Consider the following 26,735-nt stretch of genomic DNA (forward strand, 5'->3'; position numbering starts at 1 on the left):
GGCTTATACAGTTAGAAGTGTGTATCATTTCATAATGAACAGTTTCCTGGAACCTTGAAATTCTACCTCGAGAAAAACTGTTCCTATGGAAGCTTTGTCGGGAATGCTTACCTACGAGGTCTAATCTGAGAGCTCGGGCCCTCTTTGTGAGTCGCAGATAGAAAACTCATTCTATACCGTTGTGACCTGCTTGGTGAACTCGGGATGCTGGGAAAAGCTTCATCTTGGTTGGGTAGTGGAGGACTTGATAAATGATGTGAGTTCATGCACTGATTTTGATCAACCCATTATGGTAATTAGTTTTTGTTTTTAACCCATTTTGTTAAAAAAGCAGCGGGGGAGAATAGGGAGAGGTAGTGAAGGAAGCACAGCTGAGAGATGGAGTCCTCCTTCAGTTGGTAGCCTTACGTGCAATGTGGACGCTAACTTGACAGGAGCTGGGGTGTGTGTCTGAGATCACCATGGAAGAGTTGTTGCTACTCGAACTGATTTTAGAGGCAGAAGGAGAAGAGTGGGTACTACTGAAAGCTTTGATGTTGCTATCTTCGTTGGGCATGCAGAATGTATACTTCGAAGTTTTGTTAATTGCTCATTTAAACGAAACCTGCATGCATGTAATATAAACATGATAAAGCAATACATGTAGGGATCAGGTTCCTCTAAAGTGCTACCTACTCTTTAATGGTAAAGTGCATAGGATTAAATGATTCATATTAATACATCTTGATTTTTTCTCTTAATTCACGAAATTCAGAAAAATATAAATTATTCTCGTTTGCTTCACCTTCATTGTTCCAAAACCTAATAACAATTATTGCAACATTGTTTACTTATGTCTATTGATTTGATTTGTTTTGTGTCATGAATTCCATCCGTTACGTTGAAGCACTTGTGATATGAAAGATCTATTAAATCATAAAATCTTCGATGATACTGTATGTTTCAATGTTCAATTTTCTTTTTCGTGGATACGAATTCAGATTTATTTGCTCTCTGTTCTGCCTTGGTAAATCCAAATCCACATTTGTTTCAACATTAATTGAACAAACTAATGTTATCGACCAAGGTTTTAGGCTTCCAATTGACTGAGCACCATGCAGTCTCACAAATTCTATATACAAGAACAACCACATAAAAGAGGGACAAGACAAAGACTTGGATGAAATCACGGTAAATTGAAATATCCAAATTACTATACGCTCACATATAACCAATTAACAATTTAGTCAATTGAGGCCATACAACTTGGTTTCTTATAGAAGACAAACAATTATCAATTGTAGCCATGAAACTAATACAATCACCAATTACCGTGATAAAAATCTGAGCAGTTTACTTTACACCAACAAAATTGGTTAACTCTATATAAGATTATATTTAGAGAATTTTAGTGAACTTAAAATATTAATAGAAATGACATTAAAAAGATTATGCAGTAAAAAACTTATTGATTATGTATAATAAATTTGTTTATTATTTTAAAATAATTTAAACAATGTTATATGATTAGATTATAGTATAAAATCATTTTACACTTTCGGTATATAAACATTAATCTCTATAAATATTATATAAGTAAAAGTTATTAAATAATAAAATTAGAATAATTTTAAAATAAAAAACCAAGGTCTACCTTAAAAGTAAAAAGAAGTGTGGCTATAAATTGCTAAAGATTTTAATAGATTAACAGTTGTCTCGTGGGAAAAGAGAGACAAGACATTAGAGTAAAGTCAATCCAGTTATTATCTAGTATTTATTTAAGATTATGTATATGATATGATAAATATTTATTTTTATATAATTAAAATTTATAATAATTAAACATGATAAATTATACTCAATTTTAAAAACCTTGTACATGGAAATATAGTAGACACAGATGCGGTGCATTGTGAAGGATGTAGAGCAAGGAAGAGAAACACCTTTTTATTTTGGTGCAGAATATCACATCAAAGTATGAAATGAAATGGAGATGTTGGGGTTTTAATTCTATATTACAACATGAACTAAGAGAATGGAATGAGCTTATAAACAATGGAGGATACACCAAATGGAGATGGAGGTGGCCAACGGTGTGGTTTGCTGGACAATCTGGTTGGCACGACATATTATAATTCTAATTTTCTTTGCCTAATTCAAATAATTTACCCTGAGGTGAATTATAGATATTTAGCAACAAGATGATAACTTAAATATATAATAATTGAATGGTTGACAGTCTGGTTTTGCTAGCTGGGCAAATTATCAGAAAATAATTGAATAAATTTATTGATGCTTTAGCTTGTGAATAGGAGATTCTTACCTGAATTATGCACGCACTTGAACAGAAAAGTTACACTGTGCATGTATCTAATAGCAACTAGATATTCATTATTTTCAAAAGGAAGAACCTATGAAAATAACTTGACTATTTTATTTATTGGTTTATTTTGGCTTAGTGCAATTAATTAGTTGCAAGAAGAGGTTAGAAAAGTAGAAGGAGAAGAACATTTAACGAGTGAATTGTTGACTATTGTTTTGGCTAATGTGTCACTGCATGTGGGGTAATTTACTAATCTAGGCGTGGTTCAATTATTCAGTGTGAAAGTCCCATTTTACAAATTATAAAGCAACAAGCACCACACATGGAATTGAATAACAAATAGCCGTACTATTATTACATGAAATGGCCTTCAATCATGATCATTATTAATCAATTAATTAATTAGTAGCACAGTAATGTATTTCCACCCACATACAATGCACCACGTACGTCATTTTGCCCTAAATGTCCATGCAGATTCATAGAATGAAGTACGTATTACGTATTCACTCCTTTCTCTACAATCTCGTTGCTTTGCCCATCTATTTAATTTATTTTTTTTTCAGTGTGAATTTCCCATTGGGCCCTCCTTGACCTTGTCTATAAAATGCCACAACCTCGATCAGTTTCCGTATAATTCATTCACTCATTCTCTTTTCTTTTCTCTTTGCGTTGTTGATGCTCTCACCCTCGTTTCCCTCTTGTTTCGGTGCTCTGTTCTCCACTCGATACACCTTCTTAGAAAAGAGTTCACTCTACCTTCCCTGTCTTGATTCCTAACTGAAAATTCTTAAAGCATTCCCATCATCGAAATGAAATGAAGATTGGGAATGCTTTAAGAATTTCAGTTATGCATCAATCATGACAGTTATTGGGTCTAACTCTAACCAAGTAGTAATATTTAGGTTCTTAATATATAGCTCAAGAATCAGATTAGGCAGAAAATTATATATGGTGTCAAACTAAAATTATTCTTAGAATACATATTTTTAATAAGATATTCATTTCAAAGAGTAACATGACAATGTTATATACTTTCTGAGAGAAATTGGTTATTTACTATATTATCTATACAATGACTCATTGCAATGAAAATGGACATATGACTTTAATTAAGATAAGAGTAAACCATTATTTTCGTTCATGAAAGTGTACAGCGTTATTACATTAATTTCTAAAATTAATTAAAGAAATTCCAAATAAATTTTTTATTCCAAATAAATAAATTATTGTACGCGTTCTTATATATTTAAGCATTAAAATGATTGTAAGTAGTTAAGTTAAAATACTTAAATGGAAAAATAAAAAAATTCAAAAACTTATTTAATTTTTTTTCTAGTTTCAGAGACTAATATATGAGAACGCGTCACAGAAATATTTTCAATCAAGACTCTAAGAGGTCAAAGTTTGTTACTCCACAAAGTATATTAACTGACCATTAGTTGCATAATTATGTCTATAAAATTACTTTTATCAAATACAAAATTTTTATTTCGATAATATTACCTACCTAAACGCGTCTAATTATAATGGAAGTGAATTACTTGACACGAACTTTACTTTTATTATTACGATTAGAACCTCAAGAATTGTTATATTGTGGCAATGACTTTACTTGACCATCATCTCTAACTCACGAATTAATTTCTAAATTATGCCTATATATAGGTATACCTTATATATATATATATATATCGAATATTAAAGATTACTATGAAAATTTCTCCCTTGATATGTGAAAATGACTGTAATTGATCAAAGATTACTATCATGTAATAAAAATATATTCAATAAATTAAATTTCCAAATATTTATTATGTATTAATAAATTAAAAATTTTAAGACTATCGTATATACTATATCAAAAGATCAGATTAAATTGATTTTTTATATAAAAATTCAATCTCATAAGTCATATTTTAAATATCAATTAGCAGAAATTTTTATTTATGAAATTACTAAAAATTAATTTAGGCAAATTTACAGCGCATGTATTTAAATATAATTATCATTCTATTTATAAATAAATTGAAGTGAATTCGAAGGGTACATGTATAAAAACTGAAAGTCTAGTAATGTGCAAAACCAGCGGCAGAAAAAGGATTCGTGAATTATGTTAACAAATTATTTTGAAGAGAAAACAACAAGTATTATCTTTTGCCGATAGTAAAAGATACATATTGACTTTACGCTAAAAAAAATTAATAGCATAGAAGAATTTGTGGTCTTTTATTGTGGATTTGAAAGAAATGAAAAACAAATAAATGAGCTCAATGAATTAACTGTATATGGACTCGCACATTGTGTAGGTAAAATAGGTGATGCTTGATTGATAAGCAAATAATAACAAATGTATACATGCTAATATATTAAATATTTTGAACAAAATTTACATTCGAGTCAATTAATGATGCTTTAGTTTTATCATTACATATCTTATATTATTATAAAAATTGAATATATATAGTACAATAAACTCATTATCACATGTGATCTTTAGCAAAATTTACTAAAAACTTTCAATAATATTTTTAAAAATATTGTAAAATATGAATAAAATAATATTACTAATATAATAACATGATTATAGATTATATTTAACAAAATATCATAAAATATATTAATAACATTTATTCATATTTGATGGTAATTTTAAAAGTTATTAGAAGTTTTTATTAACATTTTTACTAAGTGTAGAAAAAAAATATTACTAAATGTCACATGTATAAAAATGACTTTGTGTAATCCAATATATAATACAATTAAGCAAAATTAAATGACTAAAGTAGTCATTATTTTAGTGGGGAATTTTTTTACTTAACATTGACAAGTAGTAACCTGTTGTGTTTGATAATTGATAGTCAAGTTAATGCATGCAAAGTGATCCAAAGGATACCATGTAATACACTTTATTAGGAGATGCTAACCAGTGTCTTTTCAACTTTGAATAAAAAAACTAAAATGAAAAAGTAATTATTGTAAAGATAACAAGGAAACGTTAAAAAGTCATGAATACATAATTTTACATATTTTAATAATTTTTTTCCTTTAATTCTTTAACTAATATCTCAAAAATACCAGTTAACATTTTTTTTTTCTGCATTAGATTACAATGTGGACATGTTAAATACCCGAGGTACCATCACCTCATATTTGTGCTATTCATTCAACTCTTTTCTTTTCTTTTTTTTCATTTGGTCCCCCACAATTTCTTGTCACCATTTTCCAGTACTAGTTAAAGATGCAGCAGATAGTGTTTCCCTTAAAATAGCAAATTATTTATGCGCTTTTGCTTCATTCAATGCTCCTGTTTTTCTTTTCGGCGAGGTGAGATTACCCAATTATTATGCAATTTAGTTTTATACTTTTATATCATGCATGTTTAGCTTAATTAATCCCCATCCTATGCCTAGAGGACGAAGATAATTTAAATGGAAATCAGTCATCGGAAAAATGAAAATTAAGTAAGCAGTGGGATGATGGAGAGATGAAGAATCAATAATATATGGTTGCCTGTTCTTTATAAATTTGTCTTGTAAACCTTAGCCTTATTTTTCAGTTGGTAACGAATAGTTGTTTACAAAACACAAGCAAATCTGAAGCATTCCATATTATTTACTTTAATTAAGGATACAGATTTGTGACGTGTAAAGACAGTTGCAAGTATTGTGAAAATGCTATTCTGTTTAATCTACTATTTTTAAAGTTTTTAGGATACAAAACTTATGATCTTTTATATATATATATATATATATATATATATATATATATATATAACTAGGGTAAATATCTGCATTAGTTTTATATCTGAATTGTGTTTATTTAATCATTAATGTTAATTAAGACTTTATATCAAAAACGAGGGCATCATGATAATAGGAGGAGCAATCGGTGTATGAGCAAAATTAGCAGATGCTGAATCAGCAATGAGGAAAGTTAGGCCGTGCATGAATGTAATAGCAATTAAATGTTCATTATTCTCCAAAGATCAAAGGAAATGCAAGCTAATGAAATTGGCTAGACAATGTCAAAGTATGACTATTATTGGCTTATTGCAATTAATTAATTCTGCTCCCATTCACTTTTGGACCACACTAGCTACTTTCACGACCAATTTCATTCTTAGTTTTTTTTTATATACAATGATAACAACAAAGTTAAAACCTAAGTAAGATCTTATATATAGTATTCCAATATCAGATCCTAGTGAATTTCAAGGGAGAGGGTGGTATATTACAAGACCATGGCATGAATAATTGGTCATAGTTGTCCACTACGAGTACGAGGATGGGAAATAATTGCAGGACAGTTTAATTACATCCAAAATTGTAGCTACAATTTGTAGGCTTGCAGAACATTTGTCTTCTCTCCATTAGAACATCTTTGGCAACTAATGAGTCTCTTGAATTTTAGAAAAAGCATTTCACACCCTCCGTTAACTAGAGGATATGGTATAAGTTATTTCTGCCTTAAATAAATATACATAAATGAATAATTTATTATTAGCCTGGAGTTATCCAAAACACACGTAAAAATAAATAAGCATTTTTTTTTACATAATCTAACGCCATGCAAGTATGTAGCTGGTGATTTTCTTTTTTTCTTGTGACTTGTACCTTGTGTTTTTTTAACCAATATCTTTTGATTATGGATTGTAATGTTGCATTGTCGAATGACTTGCATATTTGCCCAACATTATGAAAAACAGTGCGCATGATGAGATGGAGCTGTCTGAGCAAAAATAGCATAGCGTGAATCAGCAACACTACTTGATGGGGAAGGTTCTGTTTGAAGGGTGAGATTTAATTTGGTGCTAATTGAACTCACTACCAATGCATTGAAAATGAAATGAATTCTCATTCTGTTTGTGTTTGGCGCTTGTCTATAAATAGAGTCACCCATCAACACTTGAGTTTCATTCATTCCCACGCCCACCACTCTTCTCTCTGCTTCCTTGGTTGTTGTTGCTCTGCCCCTCCCCTGTTTCGGTGCTCTGTTCACCACCAACATCTTTCTTCTCTTCTCTTCTTCTTCTGTGTGCAATGCATGTTAAATACGCCTTTCCTTGTTCCCATACCTCCAAAAATTATTCTTGACCTCCATCTTAGAAAATTAATGTGAAGCTTTAAGAATGATCAGTTATGAAGGAATGTCTTGATTTAGGGATGACACTCTCATTCTTTGGTTTGTGCCACGCCGGCACAAGCATTTTCCACTGCTGCTTTGATCTGATTCAAGTTGTTGTTAGCAAAGCTTCTTGCTCACTCACCCATGGTGGCAGTGTCGTTCAGGTTCAAAACAGTCTTGAAAGCTTCTTGCTCACTGCGTCCACTCCATAAACATCCTTTGCTCCATCCGCAACCCTCCTCATTCATGCACTCAGCACTAGCAACATCTTAAGATTATGGCACATAGTAAGTGACAGCTTACACACTTCATCTTAGTTTACTCTTCCTTGAGGTGATATCCTTATACCAAGGTTTTATTGTCCATATTGCGTGTAATCACGAACCATAATTTATGAATAAATTTTATATATATATATATATATATATAAACAAAGTAAAGTTTGTATGTGTAAAATTGCATTGTCCTCAAGGACTTATCTGCCTAATAATATATGCAAGTTTTCCATGATATAACAGCTTCTTTCCAATTTCCAATATGAATTTAGGATAATAGAACTAGCAAACTTTTTTTTTTATTTTTGAAAAAAACCAAGGAACTCACACAAAGAGAGAGGAATAGATCTGATGCTTGACTCTCTAAACCTTCTTCGATGTATGTATTCATAGTAATTAATAAGAAATAATGACTAATTAATAAAATTAAAAAGGTAATTAAATGATATGTTAACCTTTTGAAATATCTAACCAAAATATACAACAGATTTAGATGTATGCTATTGTAAATAATTTCAAGTATATATTTGTTTGCCTCTTATACGAATGTCACAAATGGCTTTGCTTTTACTTTGGTGTTCAAAGAAATGTTCATTGGATGGCAAGTTTGCTTTGCTTAAAAAATCAGGATGAAAGGACTATTCTTTTTGACAAAAGAATAAAGGATGATAGGACTATGGTAATGGCCTAATATATATGGCACAATTCATTTATGCCGTTTATACCTTCTTAGCATCCGAATCATCACCATCGATCAAGTGTACAAGAGAAAAAAGTAGTTGCAATATGCATGCACAGGTGTTCGAATTATTATTATGTGGTTTTTATCCCCCAACACTTTGCATCTTGGTTAGAGGTTGATACCAAAGTCCAAGATGGAAAAGAGAAAAGAGTTTTCTCCTCTCTAATTTCCTGTGCTTGGCAACTCAGTTTTCCACCCTTCTCTTTTAGATTTTCTATCAGATTGCAACTTATCCACAACCTGTGAGCTCAATGATCTGATTAATAAGAAAACCAGTCACCATTGACAATCCATGGTTTAAACTTTAAAGAAAGCCGCAATTAGTTAAGACACTCAAAAGTGTACACCTAGATGGTCCATATATTAACCAAGAACAAAAGAGTAACCCTGTTTGTAAGAAAAAATCTCCAATGTTATTTTGGCACCCAAGTCCAGAACTAATCCTAGCATTCATCTACCACTTGAGGAACAAGAATAATGTCACAAATTGAACTGTGTTTGGATTTGACAAATAATGTTATTTAGTGGAGAACCAAAGTGGTTTCTTCACCTTGTCGACCCCAAATTCATTGATTAGTTCTCAATACAATTTTTGATGATGAAACTTATTCATGAATTCTACATTTTTACCCCCATGTCAAACTGACCCTAAGGTTGAAGGTAAAGCAACAAATTTCTTATGAAAAAACAATCATGGACCTTTTTTTTCACATCCGAATTTTAAGAGGATACCAAACTAAAAGTACAAAAAAAATATGAGATATCTAATTCTGAGGTGATATTCCATCCGAGGAAGATATGAAGTGAAGGACATTGAATCCTTTAAAAACTCGGTTTCCATAATTATCCCATTCCTGTCTAATTTTACCTAGTTTTCTCTTCCATTTAGTCATTGTAATATAATTCAAGATAACAGAACAAACTAACTGAGCCTTGTAACCAAAATGGCATAGACTGATTCAAATTCTCCCGTCTCAAAATTTTGCAATTCCAAAAACACAAAAACCAAAACTAACCACTGATATAATAAAGGAGCATTTAAAGTGCAAACAACATCTAACCATCAAATTGAACTCAATGCCACTCAGATCACAACAAACAAAACCACAGTTTGACAAAAGAAACAAAGGCATGCATGCATGCAAAATTGATTTCATTTACAAGACAAAATCCTAAGCTCAATCCAATCTAATTCAATAGAATTTCACTACACCTGACCTTCGATTTTTTGGCATATATTTGTCTCTTCACGCCAGGGACCAATTCACAAATAAATCATAAAAAGAGTAATTGGTATACATATAAAATATATTAATATTAATGGAGATAACATTGCATGGAATGATGTTTGTTACTTGAGACTTCATAGAGTTAATAAATACATAACTCTAATATGAATTTAATGACCATGTAACGATAATATAAAATAATTTAATTATTATATATTATAAATTATTGTTGTTATATTTTTTAAGATAATTATTTAAAAATTAATAAATTTATTATATATGTTGATTTGTCATTAAATGATAATAATGTAAATTATTTTATATTATTAATAATATTTGTATAATTTTTTCTTTTAATTTTGCATAACCTTATTTTTCTCTGACTTTAATTTGTTTATTGTTGACTGTTAATATGATGACGCATGTGAGGCACTTTTCATGATGCAGACGCAGACATGCAGTACGACTGTACAAGTTTGAATTTTGTTTATTGGAAATTGTTATTAAATTGAGAAGAATTCAAAAATTTGGTAAGGTGCACTGCGACGCGATACAAAGCAGAGGCAAAACGCTTTTTTTCAATTACGAGTGACTATGGCCTATGGTTCTCATGCAACTTCGAATATTTTTTATGTTTTGATTTTTTGGACGAATTATATAAGTAATCATATAACTATTGATATGAAACTTAATTACATTTAAGCTCACTCATTAATACGAGACTTAATTACATTTAATGTCACTCCTTTTAAACAATGTATCTTATGGGATCGAATTCATAATATCATTTTGCGTGTTATCAACTGAACTAATATTACTGTATACACAATTTGCATGCCTAACAACAAAAAAAGAAAAAGAGAAACCTAATAGAGCGGAGAGTTGAAGAGCAAGAGCTAGGGAAAGGGACAAACAGCCCTTCGGAGATCTCAAGGGCCTTTCCCTCGTTCTCTCCGAACTCTCACTTTGTCTTCTTATTTGCTCCTTTTCTTCTCTCTTCCCTCCCCAATTATTCATTCCCTCATGGCCACCACGCTTTATTCAACGCCTTGTCGTTCACTGGCTACTTCTTCCTCCTCTTCCTCGTCGTTGCAACCCTGCCCTCTGTCGTCTAACCTCGCTTACCCTCAACGCGTCACCTTCTCACAGCGCTTTCTCGCCTCCAAGGTCTCTCTCAAATCTCAACCCCAACCGTATCAGATTCCCGTTCACACCCAGCAGCCGGAAGGTTCGTTCTTCTTCTTTGACTTTTCTTATACCCTTTTGTTCGTTTCGCTTAAATTTTTAATCTTTTCTTGTGGGCACTTTCCATTCTTTTTATGCTGTACTGCACATGAAATTCGGATTTTACGTTGTGAGAGTGAAACCTTTGGGATGTGTTAGGGAGAATTGGAATTGTGTGTTTATGACATAATATGAGTTTAATAGGCATATGTCAGCTTAAAATTTTACCCTGTCACACAATCAAAAATCATACTTTTAAGTAGAATAGTAGATATTATAAAATTAAAAAACTTACTGAATAAACCATCAATTTAGTCCCCGAAGTTTTGCCATCTCTCCTAGATAGCCTTTAAACTCAATTATTGAATATCCATCAGCTTAGTCTCTAAGTTGGTATATTTTACTAACATTCAGTGACCAATTTGATGGATTTTCCAATGCTTGGAGGACTACTTATTATGATTTCTAATACATGGGGATTACTTATATAATTTTCTTCCTTTAGGGGCAATTTAGGAGAGACTAATACTTTAAGGATGAAATTGAGGGTTTATTCCTGACTTGCCTTATATGGCTGTTTGCAATTGTCAGATCGTGTAAAAATTTACACTGCTATTGCATATATTATTTATTCTTATAATATATGGTTCGGGAAATCATTAGTGATAGTATGCATATGGCTCGTGAATGTAGGTACAGTGACAGCTGCTGTGACCCCTGTTGAAAATGGCACTTCTCACAAGCAGTTGAAGGCTGACTTATTGTCTCTTAAGTCCCCAGATGAGTCTGAAGACGGTTTTGAAAAGGATGAAAATGAGTCCAGTGTTAGTATTACTGTTGTTGGAGCCTCTGGAGACCTTGCTAAGAAGAAGATATTTCCAGCTCTCTTTGCGCTTTACTATGAGGATTGTCTCCCTAAGGTTGAATTTGGATGGATAGTTTTCTTTTTTATTTGTGTTGTTTGGATTGAACTGATGCTTTGGTTTATGGCAGCACTTCACCATCTATGGTTATGCACGAAGTAAGATGACTGATGCAGAACTGAGAAATATGGTTAGCAAGACCCTCACTTGTAGAATTGATAAGAGGTAATCGTTATATCTCCCTTTTCATTATGCTTAGAGTTAGGGGACATCTTTAATGTTTGGAAACTCATGTCGTGGAATTTCAGAGAGAACTGCAATGAGAAGATGGACCAATTTCTAAAAAGATGTTTCTACCATTCTGGTCAATATGATTCTCAGGAAAACTTTGCAGCACGAGACAAGAAGCTGAAGGAACATGAGGTAGTTGAAAAAGGGATGATCTGAAATGACTCTAGTCTATAACTTAATGTAGTTCAGATTCCTCCTGTAAGAACTAAGAAGCAAGCACTGTTTTAAATTTAGTTTTTTGAAACAGTAGTATTTTATTAATGGGAACTAAATACAATTTCTCAATTGAAAGCAAAATCACTTCTTTTTTTTTCCCCCACTCTGCACCTCTTTTTTTGCATGATATTTTAATTTGCACCAAGTCCTATATTTTAACAGTTAAAGGAACTTACTCTTCTATTTTTTTTTTTGTCTGCATAGTTGAAGCTAATCTGAGCATTTTTATAATTTAACCATTCTGTTTGAATATGAAAATTGTTTTTGTAGGGTGGGAGAACTTCTAATCGCCTGTTTTATCTTTCAATTCCTCCTAATATATTCATAGATGCTGTTAAATGTGCAAGCTTGTCAGCTTCTTCTGGTAATGGTTGGACCAGGGTCATTGTTGAAAAGCCTTTTGGCCGTGATTCAGAATCTTCGGCTGCATTAACAAAATCACTCAAGCAGTATCTGACAGAGGATCAAATTTTCAGGTTTCGAACTAAAACTGATCATTTTCAACTTTAAGATTGTAAAATACATTTTATAAAATGGGAAGTATTATACAGGATTGACCACTATCTTGGGAAAGAGCTTGTGGAAAATCTCTCTGTTCTCCGATTCTCAAATCTCATCTTTGAACCATTATGGTCAAGGCAGTATATAAGAAATGTACAGTTGATATTCTCAGAAGATTTTGGCACTGAAGGACGTGGCGGGTAACCTTTATTCCGTAACAGCTTTAACACTTTCTGTTCTTATATATGGGATTCTTATCCATTTTCATATCTGTACCATGTTTAGGTACTTTGACCATTATGGTATCATAAGAGACATTATGCAGAATCATTTACTTCAAATACTAGCACTCTTTGCGATGGAAACCCCTGTTAGTTTGGATGCAGAGGATATTAGAAATGAAAAGGTCTCACATGATTATATACCTTGAACTCAACTGTTCTAAATAGTCATGTTTTTTTTTTACCAGAATTTCAATTACCTGATGGATGTCAGGTCAAGGTTCTTCGTTCGATGAGACCCCTACGACTTGAGGATGTGGTTATAGGTCAGTATAAGAGCCACACTAGAGGAGGAGTTACATATCCAGCATACGTTGATGATAAAACTGTACCAAGCGGCAGCTTAACTCCAACATTTGCTGCAGCTGCCCTCTTCATAGATAATGCAAGATGGGATGGGGTACCTTTTCTGATGAAGGCTGGGAAAGCATTACACAACAAAAGGTAAGTGGAGGAAATAAATTTTACTTTATATATCATGATGGTTTGATGCCACCTATTTATACTTTCTAGGTATCCACACCCCCTTTTAGATATATTTAACTGCTGTGTTGTTTTTGGTTCAGAGCTGAGATACGGGTACAGTTCAGGCATGTGCCAGGTAATCTGTACAATCGGAATTTCGGTACTGATCTTGATCGGGCTACAAATGAACTTGTTATAAGAGTTCAGCCTGATGAGGCTATTTATCTGAAGATAAACAACAAAGTTCCGGGTCTGGGAATGAAGTTGGATCGCAGTAATCTCAATCTTCACTACGCTGCAAGGTATTTTCCTTTTACTCTAAAAATCAACTTCATGGGACCCCTGAAATACACTCTTCATTGGATTATTAACTCACAAATTTACCTCATTCTTAGTTTCTTATCTTCTTAAACTGGTAGCAAGATGTGACATTGATCTAATGTACATATAATCTTTATGGGCCTGTGGCATGTTTGCGACTCTATAATTGCAGTATATCTTGCCCCATAAATGAAATTGGGAATTTTGACAGATAGTAAAGTGCCATTTATAGATGACATATTCTATGATCACATAAGCTAACATTTTCATTTTTACTTCAGATATTCAAAGGAGATTCCAGATGCATATGAAAGGTTACTTCTGGATGCCATTGAAGGAGAAAGAAGACTCTTCATTCGTAGTGATGAACTGGATGCTGCTTGGTCACTCTTTACACCTGTACTGAAGGATCTTGAAGAGAAGAAGATAATTCCAGAGTACTATCCTTATGGTAGTAGGGGTCCTGTTGGTGCTCACTATCTTGCAGCCAGACACAACGTGCGATGGGGTGACCTTGGGACAGACGTAGACCATTAACCCTCGCATTTTGTTGCACTTCTGATCGGCCTAAGATGTTAGCTATTATGCATGCTATTTTGTGGTTTCTTCTTGGCATGCAGTTTCTTTTCTCATCAGCAGCATGGTTACTTCTCTGGTGGAAGACAGGTACCAGGCACACACGAAAATCATACAAAGCAATAAAAGCATCAAATTTCAAAGTCCAGTAATAAAGCTCTTAGATCATTGATTTTTTTTTTTTAGTTTTTGTTGCTATTTGGGACAGTTTGGACAAGAGCAAATATTTCATTTAGTTGCCAATCGATCTAGTTAGGTGATGTATTTTGATTTTGCATTTTGCATTTTGTGAAACACAATTAAAGAGAAAATGAAGAAAGTTAGCAAGTTGGTATGAATCTCAACCCATTCAAGTCACTCTCTTGTTACTTTGATGGTATTACTACTATTAAACAACGAGGATATTTTTATCAGTTCATATTCAACTGAAGTTTCCTTTATCGCATAAGTTACAAAATATTGTTTTTGTAGTTGGACAATATAAATGTCGTAAAATTAATATTTCCATAAAATACTAAACATGTTAGCACATATTTTAAACCATGCATACAATTTTAACGGTAATTCTACATGTTCCGAAAGTATATCCAAACATTATAAATATAAGGTCATTTAAATGTAGGTTTATATATACCAATTTGCTTAACACTTTTTTTATCAATGGGAAAGAAACAAAGTGATTTAAAGAAGAGAAGAGAGAAGTTCTAATGTAGGGTGCAGAGAAGAACAAACGAGGGAAAGAAATTATTACCTTATTTTTTGGTTACCATGAATTATATTAAAGTATGACTTTTGCTTAAAGAGATAAATAATTTAGAAAGATTCAATATAAAAGATCCATCACCACCAAGTATAGATGGGCTGCGGGCTATAATGAATAAGACAAAAAGTACATATTTAATTTGGGCTAAAAAATACGTCTAAATCTTACAAAAACCATTTTTTGGGTTTTTAATGGATTTTTGCGGGCTTTTGAATCATAATTGGATCGGACTAAAAATTTATATTTGATTTGGATTAAAAAAAATTAAATTTAAACCATATTTTTTTAGGCAGATCTGTCCGACTAATTTGATCCATTTTATCATTTCTACCGGCAAGTAATGTTGGTAATGATTTAATGATAAACAAATTAAAGATTAAGTGTTTGTAAGTTTGGTACACAGATTAAAAACAAAAAAAAATAGCATTAGAAAATAGCAAGTGTGTGCGAACCAATTTTTTCCTTCCACTATGAGAGCGATGATAAACAAACAGGTTGTTCCTCCGTATCATGGAGTAATATATGTCAAAATAAAGAAAGAATTATCAAAATGAAATTGAATGATTTATAAAGAAAAGTAACATTTGAATTAAATAATATCAATTTACAAGAAACCTTAATTTTAGTTTGAGAAGATTACAGCTGCATAATAAGTGATCCCTTTACCAGTTAAATATTCAAGAAACATTTCATTAGTAGGATCCACCCCATGTGATTCATCATTCACTTTTAGACGTGTATTAATGATTAATATGAGTGTGTAAATATATTGTTTACAGTTTTAACGGAGATTTTACATGTTTTGAAAGTATATCCATTATACATGTTACAAATATAACTATATAAGTTCATTTAAATATAGGCTTGTGTGAAAAGAATTCTTCTATCCCTTCCCTTGCTTTTCTGACTAACCAAATGCAATGCAAGTGCGGTTATCTTTGGCAATGGCAGATACATACGTGTGAATGGTGCAGACCTCGTGTGACACTGCACTGCACTACTTGGTTTGGATGAGACAGAAAAAAGTAAGGAGAGACAAAAGAAAATAATGATGTGGCAATACACTTAGTTACCGTACATGTCAGTACTCTGTCTGCCACACTATTCTAATAATTTTATTTTTTGCAGTGAATTTCACTTGGAGCAGTGAAGATAAATAGAATTATGTTAATTTTCTGGTATACAACATAATTTTAGCCTTGTTCAAGTTGATGTTATATTTTTACTTATTTGGTACAGTTTTATTATATTCATTTGTATAAACTTAATAAAAGAAAGTATAGCACTAATAAATTTGGACTATTTTTAATCAAAGCAGTTGAAAAATTTGGGAGAAATTAAAACCCTAACTAGTAATTGATAGTTTGAAAGTTCACAAATAACTTATTAAATTAGAAGTAATCGATAAAATTATTAATAAATGTAAAATAAAAAAAAACATATTTATATCATTTTTAATGCTATTTTATTAACGAAATAAATTTTGAAATATTTATAATTTTAATTTTTTTATAATTTTTTATTTATAGATGAATTATTATATTTTTTCTATGTATATTTTACCATTAATATTATATTATATATTAAAATATTTTAAACGTGTTTAAAATAAAGTAAAAATAACATACACTCGAGTAGATATCTTACTTCTATTAAGTTTATTAGTGTAGTAGTTTAAATATCTCTTGAAGTATATAATGTTAGAAATAATAAAATAAACACATAATCTATCAATATCTTGAAATATAATGTTGAATAATAAAATAAATATTATAAATAGTATAACAATTAAAATAAATAATGTAATATAAAAGCATACAAAAAAATAAATAAAAAATATTATTTATCATTATCAATAATTCATTAACAGGAGGGTAAAAGTAATAAAACCCTATTTTAATTATAAGTGGAAGAAGAGAAAAAATAAATAAATCTTACCTTATATAAAAAATAGTAAAAGGAATTTTTTTTAAAAAATCTTTCAATAATAAAAAAGTTATAAAAAAATTTTAAAAAGTTAAAAATTAATATTTAAAAAAAACACTGTTCGAAGTAATTTTTTAGCTGATAAAATTAAAGTTAGAGATTGACTGAAATAATATGTTGAAACATAACCTTATTTTTTGAGAACACATTGCCTTATATGATGCGTCGAGGAAGACTGTCACGTTAATATGAATTTGACAAGATAAGTTTTTGCATCAATTTAAAAATACGAAGAAAAAAATCTATAATCAACCAAATTTCTATGCACGTATAAAAAATTGTCACGTTTAATTTTTATGAAATAATTATTATAAAAAATAAACTTACTATTCATAATTTATTAATAAATAATAATGTAAAAAATTTAAATTATCAGATGCATAAATTATTTACCCTAAAAATATAAAACAAAAGAAGGAAGATTAAACTCATGTGAGAGCACGAGAAATAAAAGTATATACCTGAATCAAAGATTTCATACTATAATGGCGCAATTCTAATTCTAATAAAACTCAAACTCTAATAAAGGATTTCATAAGAGAGATTGAAAGCGATGAAGGGAACGAAAGGAAAAGGAAGCATCCATGTGATCATGTTGCATTTGGATGAAAAGAAGAGAAATTCTTTGTTTCACTGATTCTACATATTAGACACAATCTTATATGCATGGGGACTCAATCAATAAAAAAGACCACCTTACGACAAACCCAGGATTTTGCAGCCCCATGACCCATGCCTTATGCTTTACAGCAATTTATTTATCATACATTTCTAATGCAATAGAGGAGATCGAGTACAATTTATTATTTTGTAATGGAGAGGGATAGATCTTCTTCTTGTTATTATACTTCAATCCTGAAGAATTGAATCGACAATAATTATTTTTTTATGCATGTGGGATATATAGTATCCAGTATTATTTTTTAAGATATTATTGGGTATTTATTTATTGGTTGTTGATTTTTATAACAGGACACTTATTGTCCTCCTAATTATTTTTTAGTTGGCAATGTTTTACGAGTGATGTTATATAAAACCAAACTTATATACTTACAAAATTTTGCTCACTGTTTCTTGCGTGTCCCAACCAAATATCACTATAGGAACGACAAAATATATGTGTCCACAAAGATCTTCAGAGATTACTATAAGTAAAATAGAGGACTTGACCCAGTTAGTAAACATGAATGTGGTAAAAATCATAATATAATACTCATCTCATGCATCCCACACATGTTCGTGACATATATTTAACTTCTTCTTTTTTTAACCTTTTGCATTCATTATGATTTTCCACTCTTATGAAATGAGGACTTATATTTTATTATTTTACAATGAGTTTCTTAATAGATGCTTCTTCTTGATAAAACTTGTCGACAATTTTTTTTTGTTATAAATTCATCATTAATTGGAGAATTTAATTAGTTGAACTATAGTTGTTTTTTTTTTGTATTCATTTAATAAGTATTTTAAATCATTAAACAAATTTATATTTATTTTCATGATTTTTAAAATTTTATTTATATTTATTAAATAACCTTAAATATCATGCACTTGTCCTGTGGATAGGAAATGAATCTATGCGATAGAGATAGGACAAGGGTAGGAGAAGCACTATCCACCCTCATTTCGTTTTGTTGACACTCTTAATTGATAATGCAGACTTTAATATTTAGAGAGGCATGATATGGTCCACAATGAGTTCCAACTATACGACACTTTTGCTTTCAAGTTTTCCTTATTGCATAACCATGTATCTCAGAAAACACAAAACAAATTATCAAAGGTTGAAAGTTAAAACACTGCGAATGAGTTTGTGCAGCTAGCAAAATCTTCTACAATAACTCCATCACAATATGTAGTACTCATATTTGTATTTTACGTAGATATAGAGTGCAGAATTTTAATTCTTATATTTGAAATTAAAGTCTACTAATATATAGATACGAAAAGAAATAAAAAATATTTGATGCCTTAATTTTTTTTATTAACAATATTTGACATTTTATCAAGTGGTATTGTGATAAGATTATAGCTTTTAAATATTTGATAATATTTGACATTTTTATGTAATATTTTACCGTTTTTAATTATTAATGGCATAGACATTGATGACTGATTTTCTTGTGACATTGAAAATAAATACTTGTGTTGGAGATGAGACAAGGTCGGGAAAAGAAACTGACCCTAGGCCCACCTTTAATTTATTTACAATTTTTAATTGCTTTATAATTTAACATATATAATGCATATACATTCATGTCAATATTAATTGATTCTTAAGGTGACTATGCTGTCGGCTCCTTCTTCAATCAACATGTTGTTGTCGCAGTCTTATGTTGAAGTTGAACTCCTCTCATTGCTTGGGAGTTTATGATTTAATGCTTTTTTTAATTCTATGATACACATGCTTTTCACCCTTAATTTTCTCACGATATCATACTTTGTATACATTACTAGTCTTTCATAATTTTTACTTTAATGGTAGCATAACTTAATTTAAGTTGTTAACTTATTTTTAGTGAGTCTCATCTTATCTCTATACTCCCACAATAATTCTTATTTTACACTAATTTCTTAACACAATCTTCAACAACCTTGATAATAGTTCCTTGTATAAAAACTATATAAAAAATCATTTGCTCTAATAATATTTTCAATATTATTTAATTTTTTACAGCTCAAATTTATTTAACCTTAAGAAACAACCTAAACAACTCTATTAGAAAGATTATTTAATTCTCCAGAAAACCTATCTCAATTGATTAAATAAAGTATAAGAATTTATAAATTTTATCTTTTGATTTTCACAAATAAAAAAAAATCATTCAGATAGTCGTTATCATAAAAGATTCTGTGTGTTCCGTATTACTTGGATACGTTATATACTACTAGTATCAATTAATTATTAATTAAACTCCTATCATCCAAGGTGCAACACTCATTAGCTTCATGCATCCAGTAACATGATGCTTGTATATATAGCTGTTTCAGAACACTGTTTTTCACAGTTTAAGCTGTTTCCATTAGCTAAACAATATTTAACAAATAAAAATGCATTCATAAAGTTTAGCGTAAAACTTACTAAAATAAATCATACTAGTAAATATTTTTTTGATAAATTTATCTATAAAAATTTATGAGAAGATTATAAAATATTTTTTGAATCTAAATATGCTACTTTCAAAATATTATTGAGCCATTTTTGCTATTAATTCATTCATATTTATAATCTAATTATAAAACAATTGTTATAGACTTATAGTAATCTGTTAGAAAGTCTTTCCCGCATGAAACATACGTATCATTTTTTAATCAAACAAAAAATAATCACGGTCGGAAAGGGGGAGGGAGGGGGGTGTTCCGATGTTAAATTAAATATCTTCACTTGTGTCCTATAAAATATATTTTTTTTAATTATTTAACAAAACCTAATAAACAATGTGTTTGTTTTAAGGAGTCAAAAATCATGTCTAGAAAAGTGAGAATCCATATATATATATATATATATATATATATATATATATATATATATATATATATATATATATATATATATATATATATATCACTTTCATGCTTAGTATAGGTTTTAAAAGAATAATTTTTAGAATTATTATTTTATAAGAAGATTACATATCCATCTTTCCTTGCGGTTTATTAATTTCTCATGATGAGAGATGAATATCTTACTTCTTCATTCCTTAATTAACTTTGCATGTCTACTTCATTTTAAAAATTATTTTTTCATGATTAAAATTAAAATATCATTAAATGCTAACTGAGCATGTTTATCGATTTCTATAAAGATATCATTTGTCATTGTGATATTTCCAACAATATCATTTTGAGAAATAATTAAGAAAATCACTTCTAAAGAATTGCCATCTTTGTGGACATGCATATGGATACTCTTTTCTAAATTTAGAAAATAAAAATCAAATGATTAAATGTCATGAATATATATACTTGGATATCTATTACCATCATAATTATTTAACTTATCATTCATAATAATTAAAAATTTTAGTGGTAATAAAAGAGTTACATAATCTTATTTTTTATTTGAGATAAAAAGGGTTAAATAATTTGAATATTATAAAATGAATAATTTTTATTTATGAGTGGAGGTGAAATTATAGTTGGTTAAGTGAAGATGGATGCCAACTCATTCTTAAGCGGTTTATTGATTCCATGGAAGGCAAGGCTAAGACTAAGAGTAGAGATGCCAGCTCATTCCTAAGCGGTTTGTTATGAGAAAGGACATCTTATCATGATGCAATCCAACATACACATGTTTCAGTCGCCACCAACCACATAACTCTAATTTTTTTTATTTTTCATCTTTCTCAACAAATTAAAAGCTAAAACACTTTAGTCTTTCACTTTAACCGCAAAGCCTTAAAATGGTGTATAAAAAAAATATTAAGTATAATCATAACGGTTAATTATAAAAGTAGCTACTGAAATCATGATAAAATATACGCATATATGTGCATGTTTAGCTTTTACGTACTTTTCTAAAAACAACATATAAAATCCATTAATAAAAAACATTTTAGAAATATTTTTAAAGTAATTGTTATATATTAAAAAATTTACTATATAAGATAATTCGTATTTGGATTAAAATATGATTTTTTATACTATTAATATGTTCTAATTAAATTCATATGTATAAAATTATCAAACTGCTAAAATTTGAATTATAATTTTTTTATAAAGTTTTTTATTATTAAATAGAAAGATAATCTTAAAATAACTTGTCAACAAATTCATAAATTTATAAATAAAAATAAATAATAATATAATATTCTTAAAATGTGAAATATATATATATATATATATATATATATATATATATATTCTCTGATAGGTTGATATTGTTAATCATAGAATTAAAAAAATATAATTTTTTTATAAAAGAGTATATGAATAAAATAAATTATTTAATTAAATAACATATTTTAATTATATATATGGGGTCATACCTGCTCTATTCTCACACAAAAATACGATTACATACACACTTCCATCCCAGTCCCAATAAATAAATAATTATTCTTCCTATTTACGGATATTTTTTTGCAGCCACTTTGGTTCCAGATCCATTTTACCATCCTTATACCTCGGTCAAATTGTTTACTGTATTATTTTTTTAATAATTTTTTTCTTAATTACTTAATAAATTTTTTTGGTAAAAAAGTAATAAAAGCAGGGCATTAATTCTTTGGATATTTTCTTCTTCTCTTTCACGAGGATAATCACCAGTCAAAAGGTCGTTACTTGGGTGAATATACATCAATTAATCAAGTGACAAAAGAGTTCCCAATAATTGTAAGATTTTTTTTAAAAAAACAATATAAAATATTAATAAATTTAATATTATTAACTAATTATCCTAGTTGTTGTGAAGTAATTAAAAAGAGGTTGATATACAAGACTAGAGGTAATACATTTATCACTTCAGACGAATTATATCCAAAAAGTCACAACCTTTTTCAATTTAATGAAATATAAAGTGAAAATTTTTAAACTAATGTCTTAAATGTTTAAATTGAGTAATATTTATTTGGCTTAATTATATTTATTCACCAAGTTTTTTCTTAAGAAAAAAATTGCAATCCCTATTATTTCGAGAGAAAAAAAAAATTGGCCCCTAAAGTGATAACGTAGCATCGTCATTTTTCACCACCTTTGTTAATATAAGTTGTATTTTTAAAATTGTAAAGACTAAAATTTTGTTCTAAATTTCATAAACTATAAATATAATTATACCTTTCTTAATATAAAATTTGATATGTCCCTTATAAGGTAAAGAGTTGTTATTGTTACCATACGAAAGTCAAAGTTAGTTTTTGGACAGACATCTTGAGTAATTAATTAAACATTTATTGATCATCAATTGTGATAATAAATAATATTTAGCCCCATGAAAAAACAAAAACAAAAACAAAGCCCCTTATTTATGATGAGTGTAAAATCGATAGGGTGTGTTGTGTTGGTGTTGTGTGGTGTGTCGTTGGGAGGGGGGAACTCTTGGTCTAGCTTTGGAGCCATCCCACCAATCCATCACCCGATCACATTTCAAAGCCCCAACACATCACAATTTACACAACACACATCACAATTCCGAACTTAGTGTACAACGAAAGTCCAACACACGAATCAAATCAGACACACAACACAAACACAACACACACTCACTCTCCGTTATCCACACACACCATTACTCTGTTCTGTTCTGTTCTGTTCTGCTCTGTTCTGTTTCCCACCACACCCCCCCATGGATTGTTGGTACTCTCCTCACCCTCTCCATGATGAATTCGAGAAGCTTGTCATTCGAATGAACCCCCCAAGGTCAAACTCTAAACTTTCCAACCATTTTCCTTCTTCCTCCTTTCTAGTTTTTTTATTTTTTTTTATTTTTTTATGCAGCTGAATAGTGTGCTTCATGTTATGTTTTTGCAGAGTTGCTGTGGATAACATTTCAAGCGGAACAGACACTGTCATAAAGGTTCCAAATTCACCTTTCGTTGGCTTTGTCTTTTCTGCATTGCCAAAGGGTCCTTTTTCTCTTTGTGTGACCAATTTTCCGTGTGTGTTGTTGCAGGTTGATAGCGCGAACAAGCGTGGGAGCTTGTTGGAGGTGGTTCAGGTTCTCACTGATATGAATCTCAGTGTTAGAAGAGCTTATATTTCCTCTGATGGAGAATGGTTCATGGATGGTACGGTTCCCTTCACGCTTCTCAATTTTCCTTCTACCATGGCTTTGGTGAATTCTTTTTTTTCCTGTTCTTGTGTAATCTTGTTTTTTTGCTCACTGGCTAGTTTTTCATGTCACGGATCAAAATGGGAAAAAGTTTATGCAAGATGATGTTGCTGACCGCATTCAACAGGTAGTAGATCTGCAAAACCAATCTCAGACCATATTTACTTTGACATTTTTTATGGTTGTTCATTTCCTGTATAATTTGGCATTGAAATTAGGATGAAGTTTATTTTATATTTTTCTTTTTATCCCCCTAATAACAACACTCAATTATGAGTTATCGTGGTTTCTTAACACCTTTATGCTGCTCAATTTTTCAAATTTCGGCTTAGAGCTGTGTGAATTCATGACCTTGAAAATCTGCTATTCAACTATTTGTCGTTATCTTTGAATGGAATAGGAGATGGAAAACAAAGGGAAAAGGAGTAGTCGGCTTGTGATTTTTTGGTCTGCAGACAACTCCAAGAAAGGAAATAAATCATGATTCTGTTTATGATATTTCTTTTCGACAAATCAAATTAACAACTAGATTGAAAAAAGCCCAGACAAAACAAGAAGGACTAGTTTCTTTTCATTTTGAAACTTGAATCTGCAATTTTACTCTTGCTTGTCATTACTGTCTATGGATCCATCTGAATTACTCAATTCATGCTGATAATTCATTTTTCTTGTTGCAGTCACTGGGTCCAAGAGCCTCTAGTTTTCGATCCTTGAGAAGGTCTGTTGGGGTCCAAGCTGAAGCAGAACATACAACCATTGAATTAACTGGAAGAGACAGGCCAGGATTGCTTTCAGAAGTGTTTGCTGTTCTTGCAGACCTCAAATGCAATGTGGTAGCAGCAGAAGTCTGGACCCACAATTCAAGAATGGCATCTGTTGTTTACATCACAGACGAGGCGACGGGATTGTCCATTGACGATCCGGATCGCCTTGCCAAGATTAAGCAGCTTCTACTGTATGTGCTGAAAGGAGACATAGATAAGAAGAGGGCTAACACTGCTGTTTCTGTTGGTTCTACTCACAAGGATAGGAGGCTGCATCAGTTGATGTATGCCGACCGTGATTATGACGTAGATGATGGGGATTCTGGGTCAACAAGTGACAGGAACAAGCTCCTAGTAACTGTTGATGATTGCATAGATAAGGGATACACTGTTGTGAACTTGAGGTGTCCAGACAGACCAAAGTTACTGTTTGATACCGTGTGCACACTCACAGACATGCAGTATGTTGTGTACCATGGAACTGTCATTGCTGAAGGACCAGAGGCATATCAGGTTTGTTGTTGATGTTCTTGGAATTGACATTCAATTAGTACCTGCACATCTTACCAGCTTAGACTTGTACATCATACTTGGTTCTATTACATGTCACGCCATGTTACTTGAGTGGAAAATCAAAAGCCAATCTGTACAACTCCTTTCTACGTGGTTGCTATTGAAATTCATCACTCAAGATACTAACTATACCATTAAACTTCCCTAATATATATGTTTTGCCTTCTTTTACAGGAATATTATATAAGGCATGTGGATGGAAGTCCTATCAGTTCTGAAGCAGAAAGGCAAAGAGTGATTCATTGTTTGGAGGCTGCTGTTAGGAGACGAACTTCTGAGGTACTACTACCACACATGATTTGGATGCTAATTCACAATTTTTTACCAAATATTTATTAGTGATACTGTTATTTTGTATTTGATATTGTAGGGTATAAAGCTAGAATTATGTGGGGAAGACAGGGTTGGCCTTCTGTCTGATGTAACTCGCATCTTTAGAGAAAATGGTCTTTCAGTCAACCGTGCTGAAGTTACAACCAGGGGCAGCCAAGCCATGAATGTTTTCTATGTGACTGATGTATCTGGAAATCCAGTTAAGAGTGAAACAATTGAAACAGTTCGAAAAGAGATTGGCTTGACCATACTGCAGGTAAAAGATGATGTCTGCTCTAAACCTCCACCGCAAGAGAGTGGAAAATTCTCTCTGTCTAATCTCTTTCGGTCAAGCTCTGAGAAATTTCTCTACAACTTGGGTTTGATGAAGTCTTATTCTTGAACCTAGAGTATTTCCATAATTAGGAGCTATATGTAATGCTTTAATTTGTAAACAGTAGATCTTAGTTTAGCCTAGGTAGTCTGCTTTGAATCCCATTGCAATGCTTTACGGTAGATCTTTCTAGATTTGGTGTAAGTTGTAATTAGATGTCAGATTCTAGAGTTTGATCTAGGCATGTTTCTAAGTGAATTGTATATTAATATGCCTTTGTTACATTCTTCTCAGACTCTAATTAGATGTCAAGCTGTAGAGTTTGATCTAGGCATGTTTCTTGGTGAATTGTATATTAATATGCCTTTGTTACATTCTTCTAGTCTCAAGCATTCTGGAGTAGAACAATAATACAGGGTGTATATGTTGTCTTTTCTTGAAATGGGGGATGATTTGGTTATTTTGTACAAAGAAGAAAAAATCATCGGTAGCTGATAATTTAATTGTTTGAATGGCAGTTTCTTCTGCTCTGCTTCAACTGATCGATCACTTTCCCAAACAAACTTGTCCATTCATTTACAGCAAATTTGGGTAATTGGGTTAAGTGGTTTCCACATTTTAAGGCATGTTGAACACCAATCCAACTTTAACCGGTCATTGCGTTTAGCATGCATGCGTGTGTTTGGAAACTATTTGTTAACATGAATCAATATTCTCTTACCGCGTCAATTCAGAAGGGACTTCTATATCTCTTATAAATTTAACGTTAAAAATAACATAGGTGTGTGTTAAAAGCGTGTCCAAACACACCGTTAGTA

General features: G+C 30.9%; 2 protein-coding genes across 2 annotated transcripts; both read left to right on the forward strand.

The window, feature by feature from the left end:
• The first annotated feature begins 10,351 nt into the window (after positions 1 to 10,351).
• Positions 10,352 to 14,770, forward strand: LOC114396354 (glucose-6-phosphate 1-dehydrogenase 2, chloroplastic-like). The gene is made up of 10 exons (XM_028358277.1): positions 10,352 to 10,903; positions 11,593 to 11,819; positions 11,893 to 11,987; positions 12,071 to 12,185; positions 12,540 to 12,745; positions 12,821 to 12,970; positions 13,056 to 13,176; positions 13,266 to 13,495; positions 13,618 to 13,818; positions 14,119 to 14,770. Exons 1-10 carry the CDS (start codon positions 10,699 to 10,701, stop codon positions 14,372 to 14,374), a joined length of 1,806 nt encoding a protein of 601 aa, XP_028214078.1. The 5' UTR covers positions 10,352 to 10,698; the 3' UTR covers positions 14,375 to 14,770.
• Positions 14,771 to 23,139: 8,369 nt separating this feature from the next.
• Positions 23,140 to 26,359, forward strand: LOC114397568 (ACT domain-containing protein ACR4-like). The gene is made up of 7 exons (XM_028359664.1): positions 23,140 to 23,522; positions 23,634 to 23,679; positions 23,776 to 23,890; positions 23,994 to 24,061; positions 24,612 to 25,211; positions 25,446 to 25,550; positions 25,642 to 26,359. Exons 1-7 carry the CDS (start codon positions 23,449 to 23,451, stop codon positions 25,984 to 25,986), a joined length of 1,353 nt encoding a protein of 450 aa, XP_028215465.1. The 5' UTR covers positions 23,140 to 23,448; the 3' UTR covers positions 25,987 to 26,359.
• The last annotated feature ends 376 nt before the right edge of the window (positions 26,360 to 26,735 follow it).

The sequence above is a fragment of the Glycine soja genome, chromosome 18 (assembly GCF_004193775.1).
Source record: "Glycine soja cultivar W05 chromosome 18, ASM419377v2, whole genome shotgun sequence".
Taxonomy (NCBI): domain Eukaryota; kingdom Viridiplantae; phylum Streptophyta; class Magnoliopsida; order Fabales; family Fabaceae; genus Glycine; species Glycine soja.